This window comes from Halichoeres trimaculatus, unplaced genomic scaffold, assembly GCF_033239565.1.
Source record: "Halichoeres trimaculatus isolate MK-OKI-2021-1 unplaced genomic scaffold, fHalTri1.1 fHalTri1_scaffold_8, whole genome shotgun sequence".
Classification (NCBI taxonomy): Eukaryota; Metazoa; Chordata; class Actinopteri; order Labriformes; family Labridae; genus Halichoeres; species Halichoeres trimaculatus.
The window spans coordinates 14,458,049-14,481,740 of record NW_027437186.1 but is presented as its reverse complement, the minus strand read 5'-3'; the positions used below and the strand labels follow the sequence as shown (position 1 = coordinate 14,481,740).

Sequence of the window (23,692 nt, the reverse complement as noted above, 5' to 3'; positions counted from 1 at the left end):
CAATGAATTTTCCTTGACGTGGGGAAAAACTGTCGTCATGACAGCGCGGCTCCAAACATACCTGCACCAGCAGAGTCATTGGTCCAGTCTTGTCTATCTCCAAGACTTCTCCGTTTTTGGTTCCCACTAGGATATGACCGTGACCCAGAGTGATGGCTCTGATTGACGGGTTGTCCTCCAGAAGCAGGCCTGTGTGAAAACAAAGTCAGTCATCAGAAAACAGATCAGTTTCAGGTCATTGGTGATGATCACTGAGGTACATTTCATTGTGAGGCCACCAGATGGCAGTGTTGAACAGAAGTGAGTTCATCCTGACTTACAAGCCTTTGAAAATAAAATTCAACATGATGATTAAATTAAATGGTAACTGAATATAATTTATTGTACTTTTCATTAACTAGAGTTTAATTCCCAGTAAGTTCAACAAGAAAAGGAGTCTGGTGTGAGAAGACAATGAATGACATTGTGACAGAAAACTTTCCTTTTGAATCTAACTTTCTTTTCAGTGTGTTTGGATGTTTTCATTCTGTGTTGTTGCTGGCAGCTTGTACTGTAGCTAAACACAAAGCACTGCCTTTGCATGAAGCATACTTTTGAAGCCTCTCTCTCATTAGCCCTACTGAAGTTTTCTGGAAATTTCAGCACCTCTGTCCTTGATTTTTTCCAAAGTTGCTTTTTCCCACATCTTGCACTGTGAAGTCATGATATGATGAAAGCCAGGGTGTAAGATTTATGGCACAGTAGCGTCAAAGCAACAAAGGCAGCTTTTGCAGTCATACCTAAACTATGTGCAAACGGGAGGATGTGCTGACATCTTTTCTGTCCTTCTCTTCAAAGTGATTCTCCTTTTTTCCTCCCTAAACTTGGTGACAAATAAAGTTTATTCTATTCTGTTTTATTCTATTCTATTCTTCAGCTTCTAGACCCTTCGAAAGAAAAGAATCTGAGTAAAGTGGGGCGAAGTTTCATCATTTTGTGTTCCCGCATGTAACTCACCCTGAAAATTAATATGTTTCACGAGATCTGTGCATGTGTGAATTCAGCGAGAAATACGTATATCAAACATATATTATACGATTTACTCCAAATTACAAGAATAAATAACAGTGAGAGAAAAGACTGTGAAGACAGCTTGTTGTTTTCACAGAAGCCATTTATCTGGCTTGTTACAGTTTCAAACAGATACAGAAGGTCCCCAACTTACATTGTTTCAACTTTACAATGCCAATAAATGTATGTACATAAGAAAATAGAGGTTTTTATTTTATTATTTCTTTTATTTATTTTACTGGATTTTATCATATTATGTATTTATTTTCATTGAAATGTCTATTTGAATCGTCTGTACTGTGTTCCCATGAGTATGCAGTACAATACATGCATTTGGATAGTTATTTAGAGATTTAGGGGGTATTTATTCTTATTTATTGTCTTCTCTGCTGTTCCTCACATTTCTCTCTTTCTTCTCTCTGTTATTTCCTCTTTTAATTCTTTTAATGTCTATTTTTATTATGTAAAGCACTTTGTAACATTTGTTTTGAAAAGTTCTATATAAATAAAGTTTATTATTATTATTATCATTATTTAGGGTAAAAGTCTGACTAATGTGGACTTTTGGGTTACAACAGGTCGTAGGAACAGAACTCATTTGTAACTCGGTGACCGCCTGTATTTACTCTCGTGACTACTCAGCCACAAAAGATAAATATTTGTCAGAGTGGCTGAAGCTGCAGCTTGCCATGCTTGATGTTAACATAAAAATATAGTTTTCTGTCTTAAATAATATTTTGTTCCTATTATCACGTTGATCAAAGAGAAGAAAGAGATAGAGAGGAAAATGCAGAAAGTGAGGAGTTGCTGCCACAAGGACTCTGCCTTATCTCAGCCACAGAGCATCTCAGAGAAACGTCTGTGAACAAGCACTTTAGTTTCAGAGAGATGTTTAATTTTTCAAATGTTTTAGTCTGTAGTGTAGGGTTTTTAATGTGCAGGATGGAGCTGTGTACCTTTGGAGCCTGGGGACAGAGCTGCTCTCTTGATGGCATATGTCTTCAGACAGCGGTCAAACATGTCGTCCCACAGCTCCACCACACCGTCCTTCCCACCCGTCACAAAGCCCTGGAAACACATTTTCAGTGATCGTTGGGTAAGAAATAAATACAGATCCCTGTTGTGTTAAAAACAAAGCAAAAACATGTCAGATAGGCGAGAGACATCCACCTCCCCCTCCCTCAGCTCTGTGGGCTGTCAGCCTTCAGTCTTCGTCTTCCTCTCCTGACAGATTTTTCTCTCTTGTTCTCCCACTCAGCCAGAGATCTTCAGATCTGCTTCATGTTTAATCCGAGGACTCAGACCCTGCCAGTGTTGTTTAAGAGAGTCTATTTTTACAGAGTGTGAACTCTGAAAGTCATAAAACATCTACTGACTGCCTGAACACTGACAATGATAAAGATATTCTTGTTTCGTAGAATGAAGTGAGAGGAGGAAGAGGAGACATATAGGGGCTGTAATCTAATTTTCTGTTCTTTAAATAGTTCTTCAAGGATAAAACACCTATATAACTAGTGCAGACCTGTAAGCTTTAAAAGAGATAGGCATTAGTTACACAATTTAAGATAAGGGAGGTACAGTAAATCTGAATGTAAAGTTAAAACAAATAATAATAATGTAATAAGATTGATAAGAAAATATTTTGGGAATTGATAGGAGCATCTCGTTGGACTTAGCTGTGACTCTATATTCACTTACATATAGACAGTTAGACAGAGACTCGTGTACAGAAATAAGAGAAGAAGATGAAGAAAGACAGAGAAATGGAAGAAAAGCAGGGGGAGGAAAAAAAGGGTGAACAGATGAACAGCAAAAAGAAAACGTGAATAATGCACACGTCTGCTCCTACATTGAGATTTTTGGGCTTTTAGCCGACAATCCTGTTCATCGTGACTAACACTGCACGTAGGTTCCACCACACACACACACACACACACACACACACACACACACACACACACACACACACACTGCACTGTCAGAATGTAAACAGATCATTAGTAGGAGGTAAATCGTCTGGAGGACAGTTCACACTGTTTAATGAAAACCTGGACATTTAGACATGTTATTGATGTTTTTGCTGAGGGATAGAGGAGTAGAAAACCAGCTTTCAGGGACTGAAGCCTCATGAGGGCTCAGGAGTCAACTGATGCCTCCACTTAAAAATCTTAAATTCTCCCACTCTATATTCATAAAACATAATATAACATAATATGATATAATATAATATAATATAACATAATATAATATAATATAATATATTATAATAGAATAGAATATGATATAATATAATATAATATAATATAATATAATATGACATGATATGATATGATTTGATATGATATGATATGATATAATAGAATATAATAGAATGGAATTTAGTACAATAGAATTGAATTTAGTATAATAGAATAGAATAGAATAGAATAGAATAGAATAGAATAGAATAGAATAGAATAGAATAGAATATACTTTATTTATCCCTGAGGAACAGGAAGGTTTTCCCCTCACACACATTTCCTCCTCACCTTGTCGAGGGAGAACATGGCAAACACCGGCCCATCATGAGCTTTGACTGTTTTCAGCAGCAGCGGCTCTTTCCAGATGTAAACGTCTCCTGTAGCGGCACCTGTGAACACCAGGCCCTCGGTGCGGCCGTAACACACAGACATCATCGTCTCTGGTCGGCTGATGCTCCTGAAAGCACCGCGCCTGAAGGTGAGGCCGCCACCTGGAGGGTGGAGAGAGAAAAGATTGATTAAACAGAAACAAATAATTTTTTATAAATGTGCTACTTCTATCTTTAAATGCTGAACTTTTTCCTCATAATTTAGTATGTTTTTGTTGATTGTACATTAAGCATCATTTTTCTTAATCAATAAATTTTTGTTCACTTGACGCTGAATCCTTCCTGGCTGAAGAGCAAATGTTATGTGAAATGCAGGATTCTGACACTACAGCTGTTACGACTGCTGACTGTGTCGAGCAGCTGCCAAATCAGCAGCCAGACTCACACTTCTGTTGGCGCACATTTCTCCCTCCTCACACCCCCTAATGAGCTCCTCCCTACAGAGTCTGCATCCCAGTTTGAGGGCTGCTGGGTAAAAGGTCACAAACTCTTACACACCAGTGTCAATATTTGACTCAGAAAGGGTTTTAATTGTATCTTTTGGGACATTTGCTGATGCTAAGGAAAAGGTCAGAAACAGACTACTGAGTTTTATGATTTTATGGTGATAATACTGCTAATACCACAAAACACAGATATATACAGCTGAAAAGAGTAGATGTAGAATTAAATATAAGGGGAGAGATGTAAGACGAGCTCACATTTCTGACTCTACTCTTGCAACAACTCTCAGGTCAAATCCACAACATTTTAAGGTGAAAATAAAAGAAAATGGACTTTCACGCTTTAAAAAGTCTTTTTTCAGACCTGCAGCATTTATTCAGAGCTAAAGTCAGACACTTAAAACTACTTCTTGAACTTACCTGAGTGCTGCCAGAAAAGAATATGTTTGATTCCCACTGTGACCAGTTTGTCTGTTAGCATGGGATTGCACTTCACCACGAATATCTTCTCTTTGTGACCCCTGCAGAATAAATACAACATAACAATCAGACACTGGAGGTGTAAACATTTCAAAGATTGTATGCATAAGTACCCAGCAGTGCTTTATAGGACTAACAGAAGTAGTTTTCACCTAGTGGTAGCGAGTTTCTCCCCTCTCTTCCAGTCCCAGACTACGATTGTATGTCCATCATCGACTCCCACTGAGACCAGACTCTTTCCGTCAGCTGCACCAGAAAAAACACACACACACACACACACACACACACACACACACAGAAGAAATATCTGGATAAACATGTATTCAAATGTTGAACAAAGGAGATACTTTATTACAGTCTGGAAGGTAACGCCCGCTGGAGGACTACATGTCGTCACCTTTTTAGTGACTCTGCAGACTTTACAGAACTACAGAATATCAAGACGTTGCTACTGACTTTTTTACTGCGTATGAAAAGTGCTTTATAAATAAATCCTGATTAATTTATTGATTGATTTCCTGTAAATGCACACGTCATGTTTGGAAGAAGTGAACTTAAAACAAAAAGCAAATAATATGAAGTATTTGTTAGGTTATAATTTGTCATTTGTTATGTGCTGTTGAGAGTGTGTTTGTGTGTGTGTGCCTGTGAGGCTTTGCGTGTGTGCCAGAGGTGTGGGTGTTTTCTTTTCCCTTCTCTTGGGCTGCCAGGAGGTGCGGGTGATTGTTTTTTTATTTCCACCAATCAGAAGCGGAGATTGGGGGTGGGAAATGCTCAAAGGGTCGGCTGGAGCCTCATTTGCAAGTGGCTGACCTGCTGTGGCCTGTCGCTCCAAAAACCCTGTCTATGCTTGGCTCTTTATTAGAGATAGTTTTGGCTCTGTTACTGCGTTTCAGTCTGCAGAAGATCGTTTGTTGTTGAAATTTAATTTGATGAAAGATTATTTGTTAACCAAATTTAATTTGATTAATAAAGACCCTTTTTTGTATCCTTCCTTCAACCATTTATTCCATTAAGCATTCCTAATTCACCTTTAACATCTGGTTTTATGTTACTCCTCAACCCTTCAAGAGCTGTGGTTGTAACATAATCGGGAGCTCGACCGGGAATCATACCACCAGACCACACAGATGGCTGGGGTCAGGGTACAATAAGTGAGGAGTAACATAAACTCATACAATATAATAATAATATATAATTGAGCTCTAGTATAATTCTTGAAGTCAACTCAAAGGTTTGGATTTCTGAGCGAAAGGGCAGCTGTGTTGTTCAACTTGCTTTATATCAGATAATGACAGAATAAAAAAGCAACACCCAACAACTCGGTTTGTCATCCTTTTAATAATTGCCGTTAACGCTGTTTTCTAAGTCTGCAAACTGCTGGCTCCAGGATACGTCTTATTAATGGTCTGTGTGTGTCAGATAGCTGGTGTGACCTACAGTCTCATTTCAAGCCTGAAAAACTCTCACAGATGAGCACACAGCAGTTACTGAGCCTTATTACTGAATCTGCTTTATGAGCTGAAACTAGTCATCATTAGTCACACACACACACACACACACACACACACACACACACACACACACACACACACACACACACAGAATACCTGAGAAGTCCAAAGCACACACTCCTCTCTGATGGAAACCTTTGAGCAAAGAAAGACATTTCAGAGTCTGGATGTCCCACACGTGGATGGCTGGGTCCCTCCCCACCTGCTCAAACAACAAATAATAAATATTATAAATAAGAAATGGTAGCAGTCATAATTGTGTATGTTTGTGTGTGAGTATTCACACCTGTCCTGTAGCAGCGTAGTCCTTCAGTGGGTGGATGCTGAGGCTCAGGATGTCATCGTCGTGGCCGAGGTAGAAGCGCTGACTGTGCAGCTGCCGGTTGTAGACCACGCCCACCGCTGCTACGTGGTACAACACTTCACCCCCCTGAGTGTAGAACAGGTTGTTCCTACAGTCGTAACCTCGGTATCTGCAAAAACACACACAAACACATGCATGTTAGTGAGCACATGGACCAAGACTGTTCGATTAAAACTAGTGCTGGGCAAGTTAAAGCGTTATTTTCACGTTAACCCGTCAATCTATTAACGCCGTTGAATATTTCATCGCACATTAGTGCATGTTGCTCACATGCTTTTATTTTGTAAATGTCTGTTGCTGACCGCGGTGGAACCAGAAGTGAAATTGGCGGAAAAACACGATGAGTAACCAAAACAAGCATGGAGAAGAGGGGCAACGCCACGGAACTTAAAGGCGCTCTCCGCTTAGTGTATCAGTCCGCGTGCACGGCGTGCCAGATATAAACAAACGCAGGTAGTCTGCCAGGACGAAGAGACACGATGAGAACTAGAGCCTTATTTAACGGTGTTTTTGTGTGAAAGTAACGCGCTGAAAATTCTCTAAATAAAGCGTAAATGCAGACTGATATCAGAGTTTTTCGGTGGGAGTCCGTTTATTTGTGTTTTTGGTCAAGTAAAATAAGGCCCCGTCTGAGTGCAGAGGAAATTGGCAGACGAGCAGGGAGGGGGTGTGTGGTGCAAGCGCTCTGGGCTTCTGCTGCACAAAATCACTGCTGTAGGGGTAATTTCTGCCCTTAACCTTGTGATAGGACCCAACTTGTTCCATCCCAGAGTATCACTTTAATGCCCTGACAGTGGCAAAAAGCTTTAATTTTGTATTTAAATTTTGTAAATTTGATTTGCACTAAATATGTGATTTAACTATTACTGTATAACAAGTACTGATTTAGTGTATGCATGACAGATGTTATGGCACTTTCACAATGCGATTAATTATGATTAATCAGGGAAATCATGCGATTAATTACAATTAAAAGTTTTAATCGTTGCCCAGCCCTAATTAAAATGTTTCACCTGGTTTAGCCTCGTATCTTTAAATTTTCCTTAAGATTTGAAGTCACTCTGTCAGAACGAGAGCTAAAAAGATGAGTTACAGACCAGACTAGTAGCAGCATCTAAATGGAATATTCATTAATTTATCATGCCTTTTTGTTTTTGTCTTGAAAAGAGACGAAATGTCTCCCATTTCAGATTCTCAGCAAGGGCCTCTGTAAAATCTGGAGTGCAGTTCAAAACTTGTGACTCACATCCACCTCACTGGTGTGGTGCCATTAAACCTTAAAGAGTTCATGGTGCCCAGATGCCTTTTTACTTCCAAGGGCATATTTTAACATGGATATAAAGTAACAATGCCAGATGTCTATACTGAAAGTGTTCAGATTTTCATACTGCTACAAACTCATAAGTTGTAGAAATCCCTGAATCTGTCTGGAAACTGCTTAAAACAACCCGCTTTAAAAATAGGATGAGAGCTTTTGACAAGACTTGTTGAAATGATCAGGTCATTTCATAAGGCTCTTTTAAGTGACGCATGACATGTTGGAGGAGCAGGCCTCAAACACCAAGGTCTGCCTATAGTTCAATCCCCAACAGGTCTTCAGAGGGCAGGCCAATCGATGGAAGGGGCTTTGTGGAGCAGGGAGCCTCAAAGAGACAATGTTTCAGACAGGAAAAAAACTTATTTGAGCTGTGAATCCTGTAAAGCTACTGCTACTTCTACCGCCCACTTTAGGAGCTGCAGCTTCTGTACATAGGATATACACGTTAATCTCTGAATTAAGCTGCTCATCCTGTGTTCAACCATTTTGACACTAGTACAAAGAAATGATTCTCCAAAGAGGGATATGCACAAAACGGACCATGACAGATGGACTTGTTACCCATGCACAAACTGCAGCCGGAGTCCTTGATCTGGTCCCCTCTGTCTCTTCAGAGATCCAACCTGCTGTTTCTTCTCTCTGCTCTGTTGTCTCAGCTGAGGCAGGTCCTCTTTGTACACCTATAAAAAAAAACAAAAAAAACATGCATAGACAGGAATTTTTATTTTCCCACACACATGAATTAAATGGCAATTCATCAGTCATCAACTACAGTAAAGGTCAACACAAAAGTGTTTGTTGGGAAAGAAAGTTTCTCTGTCTTTGTTTTCAGAGTGGCACAAGCACCAAAGCTGAAACAATTAAATCTGTTCAGAGGGGAATAAGAGAAGAGGTCATGTGGTCGTACCCTGGAGAGCGTGTATAAAATTATGAGCTGTCACAACTAAAAACTCTTGTAACATTCTGTGTCATATTTTGAGCTTCTGCTTAAACCAAACTAATGACAAACTAATGATAATGAAACATTTAGTTTAAGTTCAGAGTCTCCTAAATGAGCAAACATCTTTCCACGCTTCTAGTGTAGAAAGAAGGTGGCTCTCTTGACTCCAGAGCTTGCCAGAGTCACCGTGTTTAAAACTTTCTCTGCTTTTTAAAAAACTTCAATAAATCCTACAGGGAAAGTATCAACTCATGAAACTTAAAGTTCACTTTTTTCGATATGAGCTGTTTCTAAGTTATCAACTCCCAGAACAGCCCACTGGCATGAAGCTGTTCAGACAGACTCAAAAACACTGTTTGCAAAACTGAAGCAAAGTTTCGCTGCAGGAGGTCCATGTCTCTAATTCATTAATTCATTAATTACCAACCCAATTATCATCATATCAACATGTCATCTAGTGTGGACACATTTTTCTGCTTGGTTAGAAAATGAAACACTCTGCCGTGTCTTCGCCCTCGGCAGAATATAAGCCTGCTCATTCTTTATGCAAATTATTCTGTTCAGGGTGAGTTGGCGTGTTTCAGTCATCTGAGAGTTTCACAGGGAGAGAGTCTGCTCCCAGGAGGTTTGGGACTGGCACCGCTCCACTTTCACAAACTGCATATTTATGGATCGTCATGGTGGATCAGTGCTGAGAGTTACAGACCATTTCACTGTGAGAGGAATATGCATTCCCTGTTTTACCCTCGCCTTCTCCTCGCCATATTCATCAGAATCTCATGAAAATTTGTGCGTTGTCTTTCTGTTTTCTTACACATTGGTGACTGAAGATGTCTTAGTCAAAACTTCTTCTGTTGGAGACTTATAGCAGTTTTGATAAGTGATATTGTCACGTGCGCTTTGTGGCATCTCCAGCCACACTGGTCATTTACAAAGCTCCCTTTGACTCCTCATTTTCTGACTCCCATATGTTTTTCTCAATCATTCCACACATCTACAGGTTGAAAGGTGAAACTTTCATATTTTTTAAACTTATTGACAGTCAGTACTAAAAGAAAATACAATCATAAATCTAGCCCCATGACAATAATGCTTAACTGTCGACTAGTTGCTGCATAATTCTGTGCTCTGCGCCACAGCATCAGAATGCGTCTGTAGTCTGTATTAAATATTTATCTTTTTTTTTCCTAGCCTATATATATTTTTAAACTTTTATTGTTTTAAGTTGGTTTTTTTGTCGTTTTTGGTTGTTTTTCAAGGGGCAGCAGTTCTGGCAAAAAGTTTATGGCAAAACACCAACCTGATGTTGAGAAATTGCAGAAAAATTGCGAACTTGCACTGTTTTAGCATGCTAAATGAAAACATGCAAAATGTATACTTAAACAGCAATGAAGGAAAATACCTACATACAAAATACCTAAATACAAAAGTGAATGACGTCAAGATACGATTTTAATAGAATTCCTAAATTTTTCCCGACTATTAAGTTAAAGTTGCAAGAATGACTTAAAGAGCTGGAAGTTAAGGGACAAAATGATGGAAGGACAATTCTAAAAGAGGCAAAGGAAATTAGAAAGAAAAGATGGTAAAGAAGGAAGTAAGAGAGGACATGAGAAGGATAAGGGATTAGAAAAATATTAATAATCCATGTTTTCTCGCTGAGAGCCTCTGATCAATTAAAAACACATTCGCAATCTGTCACACACACACTCTGAGTCCTATCTCCAAGCACCACATTGTAGCAAAAACTGGTGACAAACTGCAGACTGTAGTCACAGGCAAAGTCTGCCAGGCAGTGGCTGGCATAGGAGATAAGGCGTTTTTCAGGATTGCCATGGCAACTGCACAGAGCCCTGCTGTGCCGTGGCTGACGGGAATAAGAACAAGGAGCCGTCACAGTGGAGTCTCCATTAAAACACACTCATCAGCATCAACATTCACACATGTAGTGATCAGCTCAGTTTAATCACTCTGAGCAGCTCAGGGGCCTCAGGTCTCCGTACAACACTCCCCACACACACACTTTGAAGAGCATTGAAGGCCAAACCTGTCTCTCATAGTGGATCTGAGTTTCCTGTTCGATGTCTGAGTCCAGCTCCGGGACATCTGACACATCACTGTCCGACTCCTCACTGTTGGAGTCCCCATGGCTTTCTACAAAGAGGACACAAACACACATGCACCGTTAAATTCAACTACCTACTCTGTAAATCAGAGGTGGACATCAAACTGCAGAACGGTTATCTAACCGAACTGTCATGTATAGATCCTGTGAGCTGTGGTTTCCTACACTGTCTTTTTTTCTAGAGAAACGTATTGATCAGGATGTGCATTTAATTTGTTTTTCTCTGCTGCTAAAAACACATTCATAGGAACAGTCAATTCCTGTGCAAAAGTCTTGTTTTGTTCATGAAGAGGCAGAAATATGAATGATTATGTTTGCAGTAATGAGCATTATTATCTCTACCAAGGGGGTTATGTTTTTGGGAGAGTCTGTCTGTTTGTCTGTGAACAGTATAACTCAAAAAGTAACCAATGGATCTTGATGAAATTTTCAGGAAATGTTCAAAATAGGATAAGAAAGAAGTGATTAAATTTTGGAGTTGATCCGGATCACCATCTGGATCCAGGATTCTTTATCATAGTGAGTTAGGGCCGTATACACCATATGTGTATATAACTTCACCCAAAATGGTCGGATTCCTTTGTAAAACAATACAAGACGAGGTCACCATAATTTCTGACAGATGTTAAAGTACGATCCAGATCCTGCTAATATTCTGGATACTAAGATCTAGAATATGAAACATGTGCTGTGTCATCATATTTTTCAACACTGTCAGGTAATAAATTATCATACAAACCTGCAACTAACACCAGATTGTTGCAGACAGTCTGCTGAAAGGGAGTATAACATTAAAGTAGGACTAAAGTGTTGCGTGACATTCACAATATGCTTGGTGAAGGTCTGCGCTCTCTGAGTGCTTTTCTAGTTTAGGGACCAGTTTTCTACTTCACAGTATACTCAGAGACACTTTATTCATTTCAGTCTGTTTTATAACCCATAACAACTTCTCACAGGAGCTTTGAGGCAAAAATACACCTTCTTCCACAGATTCCACACAGACCTCTTCACACTGTAAAAACTGGAGCTACCAACAAAACTAGGCACAGGAACTTTCATAAAGACTCTAAAGCCTTTCCCAAGAGAAACCCAGAACACTCAGTCCACCGTAAGATCCATGACTCCAGACTACTGACAACAAAAATGTGTTTTCAAATGGCCCTCCAAACCTCTTTTGAACAAATCCTATGTTCTCTTGTGACCTCTGGAAATACTAATATAACATTTTATTTAACTGGCAATCATGGCACCTTTCTAAGAACCTCCAACATGCACAGAAGATCACTTCAACAATCGTTGAGAATTAAAGAGTACTTCTACAGAATCAGAAACCTGGGACCCCTTTATTTAGGACCCATTAAACCAGGAAAAACAGACATAATCTCACAAGTACATCCAAAGCCAACCTCAGAAACAATTGAAGATCTCTCCTACTGACATTGAAAAATAGAGCATCTTTTAAAACTGTTAAGACTTTGAAACTTTAGAGAAGCACAAAAGCACTTACAGACCTTACAGACTTCAGAAAGATGCTGACGAGGAAACTGAAACTACTCAACAAAAGTCAACACTTGAATGAATCTCAAAAGCCACCCAGAAGCCACTGAAAAGTTGTCCAACAAATCTACTTTTAATGAAAATTTCTAAAGCCTTTCCATTAGTAATTTTAAACAACATAAACAATCCCATCCCTACATTCAAGACACCAAGATTTCCCAAGAACCCCCCAAGCTAACTCAACTGGACCCATTTCCAGCACCCTTGAAACTTAAACAAAGATCTCAGAAGCCTTTTAGGGAAACCTGAAACCACTTATACAACCCTCAGAGCTCTGAAAGGATCTCTATAGCCTGGTACAGAACTTCAAGGATTTCTACAGCCCTCTTGAGGATGTCTTAATCTTTTCCATTAATGCTTGTTCTTACTTCAAGGAATTTCACAGCCCCGCTGGGGAAAACTGAAACTCTACAGGTCCTCCAGAGCTCTCTCAAAGAACGTTAACCATTTACAGAGGCACTGATAGCATTTACTCTTCTACTTTTATCTACTTTGAAACTCAGACTTATTTCTCTGACATTTATCCACCAGAGGCCTGCTTCTGTACCTGTTATAGTGACGTCTAGTCCGCCGTTCATCACAGATTCTGGCAGGAACCTCCACTGGAAAAGGGCGTGATCAGCTCCACCTGTGGTCAGCACCCACTGGAGGTCATGTGACCAGTGGACATTAGTCACATGGGCTGAGTGACCAATGTACTTCTTGAATTTGGCTCCTTTTTTAGAGGGAAAATATAAGACAGCTTACATTTAACATCAAACCAGAGAAAAGGTTAAAGACTGAGAGCTAAACAAAGAGATGAAAAGATGGAAACCTTTCTTCAAACAGGGGAATCTGTAGAGTTTAACCAGGCCCAGGTCATCTCCTGTTACAAGAACGGCTGCGGCATGATTGGCATCTACAGCGTTGATATCTGTCAGATTGGAGTACTTGGGCCAGATCCCACTGACCTCCGACCCCAAGACGCAACTCCAGGACGCCCAGCACAAGCCTTTCACCTCCTCTTTACTGACCGGCTTCCCCACTGCAGGAGGAAAAGAAACTGTTGGTGAGTCTGTCCTCTTATGGTGCGGCCACACCAAACGCGAATTTGCGGCGCGATTACATACAAAGTCAATGCAAAGACGCGTTTAGCCGCCGATTCGCCTCGGGCGGCGCGATTCGCGCGTTTGGCGCGGCGCGTTTGGAGCGTTCACGCGTTTGGGCGGTAGACGCGAATTCGCTCGAGTTCAAAATATTCCCCCACAACGTCATTGTTTTGACGACGTTGGGGGGCAACTGCCGCCTGCTCCGGCTCCAACTCCGCCGGAGGATGGAGGAGAAAACAATCTGTGTGGTGTGTCATCATCCAGAGTTATACGATACGACGTGTTTACTCTACAGAGACCGGGAAAAAAGGATCAGGCTTGGTTGAAAGTCTCTGAGGAGACAGGTTTTGAATGTAAGTTCTGAAAACATTCGTTCCCAGCTGGATCTGCCTGTACGGGCTATCACTGAGTCCGACTGTGTTTTCCTCAGCGGAGTTTTAAGCCTGATAGAGAGGAGGAAAGAGTGGGGCAGGGGCAGAGCCAGGGAAAAGATGAAAGTTCTCTGTGCTCCTCTCTTTCCTCCACCCCTTCATTATCCCCAGGGAGACCTCCGGGAACATGGGTCGGGTGGTCGGGGGTACGGGGGTGTCGGAGGTTCGGGGGATCGGGGATGAGATCGCAGGGAACAGCCAAGCAGGGCTGATGGATTACCAGGGAGAGGCAGCAGGCATTAATTGTGATCTCCAAAGCTTTCACACACTCTCCTGTCATGCTTTGGAAACCACAGCTCATTGTTTTTCAGATGCTCTTTTGGACTTTCGGTCTTTAAATGAACGAGCTCTCTACTCCGCATGCGCAGTACCGCGCATTCGCGTGTTCGCGCCTCAGCTTGTCAAAAAAGTCCAGCGGCGAGACTCGGGCGTTCACGCGGCGCGTGACAGGCCATTCGCGCGAGTAAATTCGCGTGTTCGCGTTTGGTGTGGCCGCGGCATTAGTCTCTGAGGGAAACAAACATCTTCAGTTCTGTAGATACTTTTTTCATGCACATCCATGCACCAGCTTATCTCTGAGTAGATCTTTAGTGATGACAAAAAGCCTATTCACATATTGCACATCTTTTGTCACAGGAAGAGAGGATGGTGGAGGGTGCAGATTTTAATCTTCCGTGCTAAAATCCTCTCTGAATCACGTCCCAGAGCTGGATTCTTTATCTTGTGTGAAGACAATGAACAGTCTCTTACGTCAGCAGTTCAAGCCATCTCCAGATGTATTGTTTGATTTGCTTCGCTTCAGTGCTTTTAGTGGTGATGATTCAGTTGGTGTAAACGTAACTTTCAATGCTTAATGTTCTGACTCTTTTCTTATAATTCTTAAAAACCAAATTCACAAAAGGCTCCTGTAACTTTCGCGCCTGCTTAACCTGAGCAAAAGATGTGAAGAAGTGTCCCCTCCTTCACTCAGCTCAGTATCCATATGAAGACAGATTAGAGGCCTGGTTTAAGAGAGTGGAGATGCTGACAACCCATTGTCGTGATTGGACACAAAGGAGGAGCAAAAAGTCGATTCTAAATGAGCGTGTGTGGTATTGGAGTTGCACCATTTATGTATAAGCACAATGGCTTTTGTAGTGTATTTCCATTGTTGCAATTGTTTTAGACTTTTGCATCATTTCTGAATTAGCAGCACATCTCTCCTGACAAAGATTGCTCAGGCTGTAGCTGATTGGTAATCCCTGTTAGCTACAGCATGACTAAGCTCAAGCTCAACAGTGAGCAGACTATGCTGCAAAAATATTCTGAGTTCAACACATAAAAATCCATCAATTTTTACAAGACATGAATTCATTTTTTAGTCAGATTCTTACATTTAACAATTTATGATGCAACCACAGTAAACAAGAAACTCTGTGTTGCTGACTTTAACCGACTGTTATCTCCTGTAATTATTCATCAAAAATACAACAACTGAACGAGTCATGGCTGATTTAGTTAATGTTGGAGGAAGATTTGTGCCAAGGAGTTCTGGAGGAGTCAGCAGCAGCCTCAGTGAGCTGTTAGATAAGGAGCCACAGGCGACAGGCTTCACACCTTCGACTCCTCAGCAAAAAAACAAAATCCTTTCCCTGTGTGGAAAACTACTGGAGCTGTGTGAAGAATGAGCTCAGTTTGAGGTTGCTCAATGCAAGAAAGAGAAAGAAAAATCCCTCTGTCTTCTTTCATCAAAGACAAAGGAGCTGCTTGAGGAGCCCCCTGCTTCCTCCAGACTAAAAAGGTATAGAAGAATTTAACGGCTACTTCCATGAAAGTTAAGCATCACCAAGTCCACTAGGACTGAACGCTGAGTTACATCAACTGTGAAAACATCTTCCTCCCTTCTCTATGTCATAACTCTGTCAGCCTCTTCTCTCCCTGCCTCTGACTTGTTGTTCTCTATCGCATCACATGTGTCAGGTGTGTGTCCTACTTTCCCTGACAGGTACACAGGAAATATATAATATATTCACTTTATGAATAAATACATGAATCCCACTGAGTGTGCACTTGTATGTTGTGTATTTTGATGGAAAAATACACTCTCCCAGAGGGGAGACCCGAGAAGGAGGTGTTTTCAGATTCATCTTATGACATCTTGCTAAAATTAAATATACATATCATCAGTTGATTAAGTTATTATGTTATATAATGACATTATAATAAACACCTACATGTGCATGGAGGACCAAAACTGCATATATATATATATATATATATATATATATATATATATATATATATATATATATATATATATATATATATATATATATATATATATATATATATATATATATATACACACACATATATATATATATACACATATATACATACATATGTATATAAACACAGACATTACATTTGTTTCTTTAAAACTTCATGAAATCTGTGGCCTGACATAACTAGTTCTCATTTACCAAGCAGCCTAATACCCCTAAGTTTACTTTCAAGGGAGCACAATCAGAGATTGCACATCAAAGTTCCTCTGAATGACAAAATTTGTCGAATATGGAAATGTGTGATGCACTGAACAGGGAGCAGATATTTCCACCAGGAAAAATAAAAAACATGAGCTGACAGATTTTTCTGCATCAGTCTCAAAGAGTGACTGGAGAGACTCACTAGGCATTCGGTAGAAGAGGCGCTCTCCAGCTCCGTCGTTAGTCTGTAGGATTTTGCCATCCAGAGACCAGTCCAGGTGTGTGATGAAACTGGTGGAATTACTGCACTCTCCCACCTGCAGCTCAATAGAAAAGCAAAAATGAACAAGAAAACATGCATGTTGGTAAATCATCATCACCTGAAATCGATTCCTCCTCCTCACTGATCTCCTGCCGTCCTTACCTTCTTGAATCTCTGCGCTACAGCGTAGATGTCAACAAGCCCATCGTTGGAGCCGACAGCGAGGTACGCTCCGTCTGGAGAAAACTTCATCTCATGGATCACCTCCTTCCTGTCTTTGATGTGCACGACTTCCGTCATGTCTCTGAGGCAGAGAAAAAATATCCTGTTAATGCCACACAACAACAGAGCAATATTACATTTTAATTTAGTTGATGTTTGTTTGTCTCAGTACACTGCTGAATTGTGCCTGTGTGTGTGTGTGTTCTACCTGACTCTCAGCACAGTGAAGGATCCATCCTTCATGCCCAGAGCCAGCTGGTATCCGTCCACGCTGAACGCCACACTCCGCACAGCCTCCTCCATGTTACATCGAGCAATGAGTGCGTGATCTACAAGACTCCACAGTCTGAAACACACATATGTGATGAGACACAGGGACACAGTTTAACGCCTTTTCAATGTTGGGTAATTTTTTTTTAAATCTTATTTAAGTCAAACAATATATGATGGCAGGGTGTCAACAGCCTATAAAGTTATATACAAATCTAAGAGAGTATCTTAAATCCTCAAAGCTCAAAGAAAATGCTTTGAAAGTATCCTGCAAAGATAAAATTGGAATCACTAACTCAGTTTGTTTATAAGCACCATGGAGTTAATACTGGAGGTATATTTGTGAAGTGATCCTGTGAGAATCTGCTAAAGCCTACAAACTTGTTTTTCAAAAAGTGAAAAGATACAACAGGACCATTACTGTCAATCACTATCTTCATGTTTTATCACAGGGGAACAAAAAAAACAAACTTGAGGCAGTGGTGCGGTTGTCTAAGAAAAAGAAATATGGTTTAAGGAAGTCATCCGTAAAGCATAACCTTTATCTACATCAACCACGTCTGTGTCTCCTTCTCTTTCTGCTGCTGTTCTGGGACCATCTGTGTCTCTGTGTTCTGCTGACTGTGTTTGTTATCAGAATTATCTAATCTATAATTAGTCCCCGAGGAGAAAACAGGGAACAGATGCTGCTGATCAGCACAAAGAGAAAACAAATAAACCTGTGAACCCTCCAGTGGAGCAGGTATCTCCCAGTAGTAGTTGCCTGTAGTTACACTGGGCAGACCCCAGTATAACAGTGTGTGAAAACAGTAACTGTTGTTACTGCACCAACCTGACTGAGCGGTCGTCGCTGCCGGTGACAGCCAGAGGCTTTTTTGGGTGAATATCCAGCGCCCAGAGCTCGCCCTCGCTGTGTCCCTGCATGATGAGGAGCGGCTTGTCCCGATCCCGCACCATCACCTGAATACACAAATTCACACGTTAGAGACCACTGAACCTGAAATTATTACTGAACATCCCCCTGTGGAAGCTTTACATGATTTACGGCTGAAAAATAATCTCTATTCTTCTCTCACACAGTGTTTAAATAACTCTTATTTCAGCCTCTGTGTGATGCTATTTGTTTTCGCTGCTCTCTCTTTAAGGCTCCACACACCCCCTTCTCTCTGATTGGCCAGCCCTCTAGAGGCCGTTGGGGGCAGAGATATCGGTGCGTTCCAATTACACTGGAACTGGGAAGTGGGGAGTGGGAATGACGTCATCTCCAAGTTGAGAGCGTACCAGACCTCGAGGGTCGTTCTGGTTGAAATTTCCCACTTGGAACTTGTAAATATCAAAATCTGAGTAAAAATGAAACACACTGTATGGGCAGACCTGATGATTTGTACAGAAATCCTGCAGTGTTACATTGCATACATGTTTGTAAAAAGAGAAAGCATTATACACCTCTTTAAAATGTAAAAACATCCCACTAACAACAGCTTACCAAACCAGATATAAACCAAGCTTCATTAAGTTCAAAGTAAAGAAAAACACTTTCAGCTGTATTAAAATCTAGCCCGGCTTCAACACCAAGTCAGAAATTATCTCAAGGTAAATGCTTAAAGAAGTAGCATGGATGTAAGAGAACTTGCAGTTTGTGAAAGATGCTAAAGTAGATGTCAGAGAAGTTATTGTGAGCCAAAACATCTTTTTTTCTGTGTAACTCTTTTTCCTCTTATTTTGGTACCAGTGAATAAGTTATAATGAAGTTAACTGTGTGTGAGCCAACGAGAAGTCAACTTTCAGTAGAGAAAAATTAGACTCTTCTTTTGAACATCTCTTCAGTAAGTAACAGCATGAGGCTTGGATCCTTTTTCTCACCTCAAAGATCTCGCTGTCCTGTGTTCCTGCCAGGATCCGATCAGCTCGCCAGCAGACGCTGCGAATAGACAGACCTGAAGGAGGAGGAGGAGAGTTGGATCAGCCCTTTAAAAAACCTGTTTTAATTTCTTCAGAAGCAAGAGCTGCAACAAGAAGTAACAGGAATGAAAAGTTTTTAAAACAAGACGAATAAGTGCACAGAGAGAATGTGAAGCAGCATGTGTAATTAAAGAGGGAGGGAAGACAATGCATTAAAGGAAAGAGGGACAGAGAAAACAGAGCTTATAAAAGAAAGCAAATAAAAGAAAAATGTTTTTAGGAGAAAGGAGAAGGAACAGAAATGCTGACACAAAGTGGAGACAGAATATGAGGAGGAATAAAACAAATAAAATACTGATTAAAGGAGAGGGTATAAATGATAATAAAAGAATTACTGAACTCTGTATGATCCACAGAGTTCCTTTCTACTTTTCAGAGATGTCTGAGAACTCATCTGTTCAGGGAACACTAAAGCACTTAATCTGACCCTTCTCCTCTTTGTCCTCAGGGGTAGAATGAGTCAGAAGGTCTAAGACTCAGCTCTTAGTGAATTTTCAGCATTAATAACTAAATGTTGGATAGGCTGAAGTATATTGTTGCAGTAATTAATTGGGGTCAGTTATGGATGCATTATTGTACCAAAAAAAAATCTTACACTCAATTGCAGCACCTGCAGCAAAATAACTTGCAGCACTTTGTCGAACTCGGATAAGCGGAAGAAGATGGATGGATGGATGGATGCACTTTGTCGAACTAACCCGGTTTTTCCTTCTGTCTAAATTCTAACTTGTGTTGTTCATCACTTTGGACAAAAGCGTCTGCTAAATGAAACGGTAGAACTGTATAAATGCGGATAACATTATATGAAGAGAGAAAAGCGGAGGTTGGGTTGCCGAGATGAATAAATGTAACTGGCACATAGACTGAACAAAATGGCAGGACACAGGAAAAAGAGAAACATGGCATATGATCAACAAACGTGTCGAAGATGGCTTTCTTATTTCACTTTTCAGATCACATTAACTCCCATAAACAGGCATCAATCTTCAAATGGATTCCTAAAGGAGGGGTACCGTGCTTTTTAGGCCTTATACTTTCCCTCTGGTGCCCCTTGTTGTAGCTTTATAATATAAAGCTCATATTAAGTTTATAAGATTCATAGCTCAATATTCTTTTTATCAAACTAGTGTTTTGGGAAACCCTTAATGCAGCTTTTGATATGCTTCATTTCAGCTGTTGTCTCTTTAAGGCTCCCCACTTCACAAACCCCCTTCCCTCTGATTGGCCAGCTCTTTGGAGGCCTGTGGAGGGCAGAGCTATGAGCAGGTATGGCCTGCCCCCTCCAGCGTTCACTGAAACAGTCAGGAGATCCCAATGTGATGACCTGACTGAGCGTCATGAAGATCTTGTTTTACTCTTAGAAAGGACAGTTTTGAGCAGATTAAGGATTTTTACATCATATGAATATCAAGTGGTTTAAAGTGGCACGCGCTTAGTACAAACATCCAGCATCGATACTTCATTTCCCTGTTTAAAAATGGGAGAGGATTGAACCCTGGCCTTACGAAAAAAGGGTCAAAAAGCACACAGGGTGAGCAGATCAGCTGAAAAACCAAAGTACTCAAATCGAGTCAGTAAGCTCAATATAACACGGTATCAAGATAAGAATATGAGTAGAAAACAATGTGGTAAACTTGTACAAAAAGGATAATGGAAGTTTGTATGGTTGTGAAAGAAAAACTGTGTCCACAGACAAAAGAAGACAAAACAGTTTGCAGAAACACACCAAGACAGGCCCCCAAAATTATTTTATTAATATCATAACAATGATAGAACAATATAGAAAAGAGCAACTTTGATTTAAAGTTTTACCAAGACAAGACCCCCCCTCCCACACACACACACACACACACACACACACACACACACACACACTTCTCCTTTGTCATTTCTCCAAACCTCTTTGTCACACTCTTGGTCTCCACCATCTAAAATCTAATTAGCAGACTGTTCAGCTCTGCAGCTCCTGCCGTTTAGAGCTCTGGCTGTCGCTGACGGCTTGAATCAGAGTGTGATGTTTCTGGTAACTCTGTTAGAAACTCCTCCCTGGAGGTTCACGAGCCAAAAACCCTGGTACCAGAGGAGTTATGAGTGGAATTGGAGATAATTGGAAAAGAGTTTCAGCAGGATCTCTCATATATGATCTCAAAAGTGTTTAAAGCAGCCAAAGGGAAATAGAGAGGACATTTTGACTGGTTCCTCTGGATAACGGACAGAAAGTGTGATACAGAAATGATTAATGTGTGAGTGTCATTGGTTTTTATGTTTACTCCCTTTACAGTCTCTGGGTTTAATAATAAACCTGGTAAGTTGAGGTCAAAATGTAGACTGTTACACTTGTCAGGAAGCTGTCATGTTTAGTATCATTGTGACACATGATAGTCCTACTTTTATCACATTTTCAAGCACATTTAAAGGAAACTGGTCAATAAAAAAATAAAATAAAACTTCTGTCAAGAAAGTTAAAAAATGTAATTTAAATCCACAGGAGGTTTGTGTTATCTTTCAGCCAGGACCAAAGCTGTGGATCAAATTCCCCTCGCCTCCCCTCCCCTCTGTCTCATCCAGACATCTTTTCTTGGCCAAGCCGCAGTAAATCTTGAATTTTCCCCGAAAGTTTTAGAGAAAAATCTGAAAGTTAACTACCTAACTTCTCCAGCTTCACCAAAATGAGGCCATTTCCAACTGTGACTCGGTCTCTGCTAACTTTCTCCTCAGACATCTTCAGAGATGAGACATTTTTAAAGGAGGCCAGAGGCTAAATGGTTCTCTCCTGCAGCTTTTGCAAAAGAAACACATCATCTCCACCTCCAGCTGGGAAACCGCATTTGGAAAAATGAGGAGAGGGGTTCAAACATTCACCACCTCTGGGTTCTCCAAGAAATCAGGTCATTTCTGCTCTACTGATAAAACTTTTACTCCTCTGCTCTACTCCTTACCAAAAACTTCTCCTCAAACACTTTCAGACAAGTAAAGAGAGAACATCAAGTAGTTCTATCAGCAGATGAAGAAAGGAGACACAAAGTCTTCAAAAAGAGGAGACGGTAGCTGAGCGGGAGATGAAGGATGCACATTACTCATTCTGAGGTGTTAAAACCTTTAGGCCATAAAGAGTGTTTGACTTAAAAATGAACTTTCTCTTTGTTAAGACGAAACTGAAACTTGTAAAAGAAAAGGTCCAAAAATGAGTCAGAAAGTCTTTCACACACTGAAGATGGTGAAAAAAGCCCAGGTTTGTAGATGTCAACCTGTGTCCAGATAAACATCAGACCGTACAGATGAGAACAGATTTTGTATTCCAGGGACACAATTTTTTGTATCATTATGTTGTGCTTTGAAGTCTCGGTGCTATTGCTCAGGTGTGTTATTGTGCTTGAGCTTTTTATTGTGCTTTAGCTGCAGAAACTCTGTCTGTGCGGATAATCAAAAAGTGAAACGTCTGCATTGTACAATTCTGGAGCCAATCAGCTGACAAAGACATTAGGCTATTCATTTCTATGACACCCTCATATAAGATACACTAACAGCTAAGTAGTTCATTTCACTTTTTCATATGCTATCAACCTGCCAATTACTATAGCTTAACAAAAAGGCCAAACAGACAAAATCATGGCATATAGATTCATCTTTCTTTAAAACACTTAATGTATCATCTTTTGTGCCTTTCTAATATTCTCTCCGTATTTTGTTGTTATTGTTGTTGTTTTGTACCTTTGTATCCTTGCTCGGCCTCTCGTAGGTCAATCTTAGTGATCGGTTTAAAGTCGACATCCCACAGTCGAACGCAGCCATCTCTGCCTCCCGTGGCAAAACCCTCGTCACAGGAATACATGCTGAAGATGCCAGCCTGCACGCACAAACACACACACGCACACATACATATGTACACAGATTGGCATAAATACAGATAAAACCTTCAACAGCTGCTGTGATTAAAATGTCATCTGTTGGGTTTTAGACCTGCAGTTCTGCTTTCTTTCATTTCAATGACTATGAGTGAAATTATTGTTAAAGGGAAGTACAAAAAAAAAAATTAGGCTAGATTTTTTTGTGATTTTTTAATTTATCTGTTATCAATTTCAGCACCATTTTACTAAAATGTCATTGACAGAAGTCATTCATCTTTTTGTCTGCTTTTTAAATCTTTTTTCTGTATTTAAAGAATAACTAAACAGGGGTGATAGTCATACCTACAAGCCCTGTTAGTTAAAGGTATCATCAAGCAGTTATGAGACTCACCCCATGAGCTGCCTGAACAGTCCGGACCAGGTTGAGTCCCTTCCACACGTAAATGTCTCCATTAAGTGCTCCAGAGTAGGTGATGTCATCTTTTGCCGAAGCCACACACAGGATCGTCTGCAGGTCGCCCGTTTTTCCAAAAATCCCTCGTTTTGGAGTGAGAGCGTTCCCACACAGAGACCAGAACTGTGGGGAGAGAAGGGAGACTTGCAAGAGCTCTGTTCAGACACAAAGGCTACCACACTTTGGATTCTATGTCTGTTAAAGTAACTTAGACTAACTTTTTATTTAAATTCCTGTGAGGAACTGGTTTGAGTTAATTTTTGACCCTGT

At 40.4% G+C, this 23,692-nt stretch overlaps 1 protein-coding gene across 5 annotated transcripts in view; it reads right to left on the bottom strand.

The window, feature by feature from the left end:
- Positions 1-23,692, bottom strand: part of LOC141794818 (echinoderm microtubule-associated protein-like 6) — an 84,397-nt gene that overhangs the window by 22,289 nt on the left and 38,416 nt on the right. For all 5 annotated transcript variants that reach the window (XM_074675353.1, XM_074675352.1, XM_074675355.1 and 2 more), the window contains 18 exons: positions 23,360-23,545; positions 22,832-22,967; positions 19,022-19,095; positions 17,991-18,118; positions 17,097-17,234; positions 16,829-16,970; positions 16,607-16,721; positions 13,235-13,444; positions 12,968-13,135; positions 10,786-10,892; positions 8,360-8,478; positions 6,403-6,589; positions 6,213-6,318; positions 4,755-4,848; positions 4,543-4,643; positions 3,579-3,781; positions 2,007-2,118; positions 62-189 (listed from right to left, as the gene is read on the bottom strand). In XM_074675353.1, the coding sequence (XP_074531454.1) occupies positions 62-189; positions 2,007-2,118; positions 3,579-3,781; positions 4,543-4,643; positions 4,755-4,848; positions 6,213-6,318; positions 6,403-6,589; positions 8,360-8,478; positions 10,786-10,892; positions 12,968-13,135; positions 13,235-13,444; positions 16,607-16,721; positions 16,829-16,970; positions 17,097-17,234; positions 17,991-18,118; positions 19,022-19,095; positions 22,832-22,967; positions 23,360-23,545 (2,454 nt within the window). The remainder of the gene's footprint in view (positions 1-61; positions 190-2,006; positions 2,119-3,578; positions 3,782-4,542; positions 4,644-4,754; positions 4,849-6,212; positions 6,319-6,402; positions 6,590-8,359; positions 8,479-10,785; positions 10,893-12,967; positions 13,136-13,234; positions 13,445-16,606; positions 16,722-16,828; positions 16,971-17,096; positions 17,235-17,990; positions 18,119-19,021; positions 19,096-22,831; positions 22,968-23,359; positions 23,546-23,692) is intronic.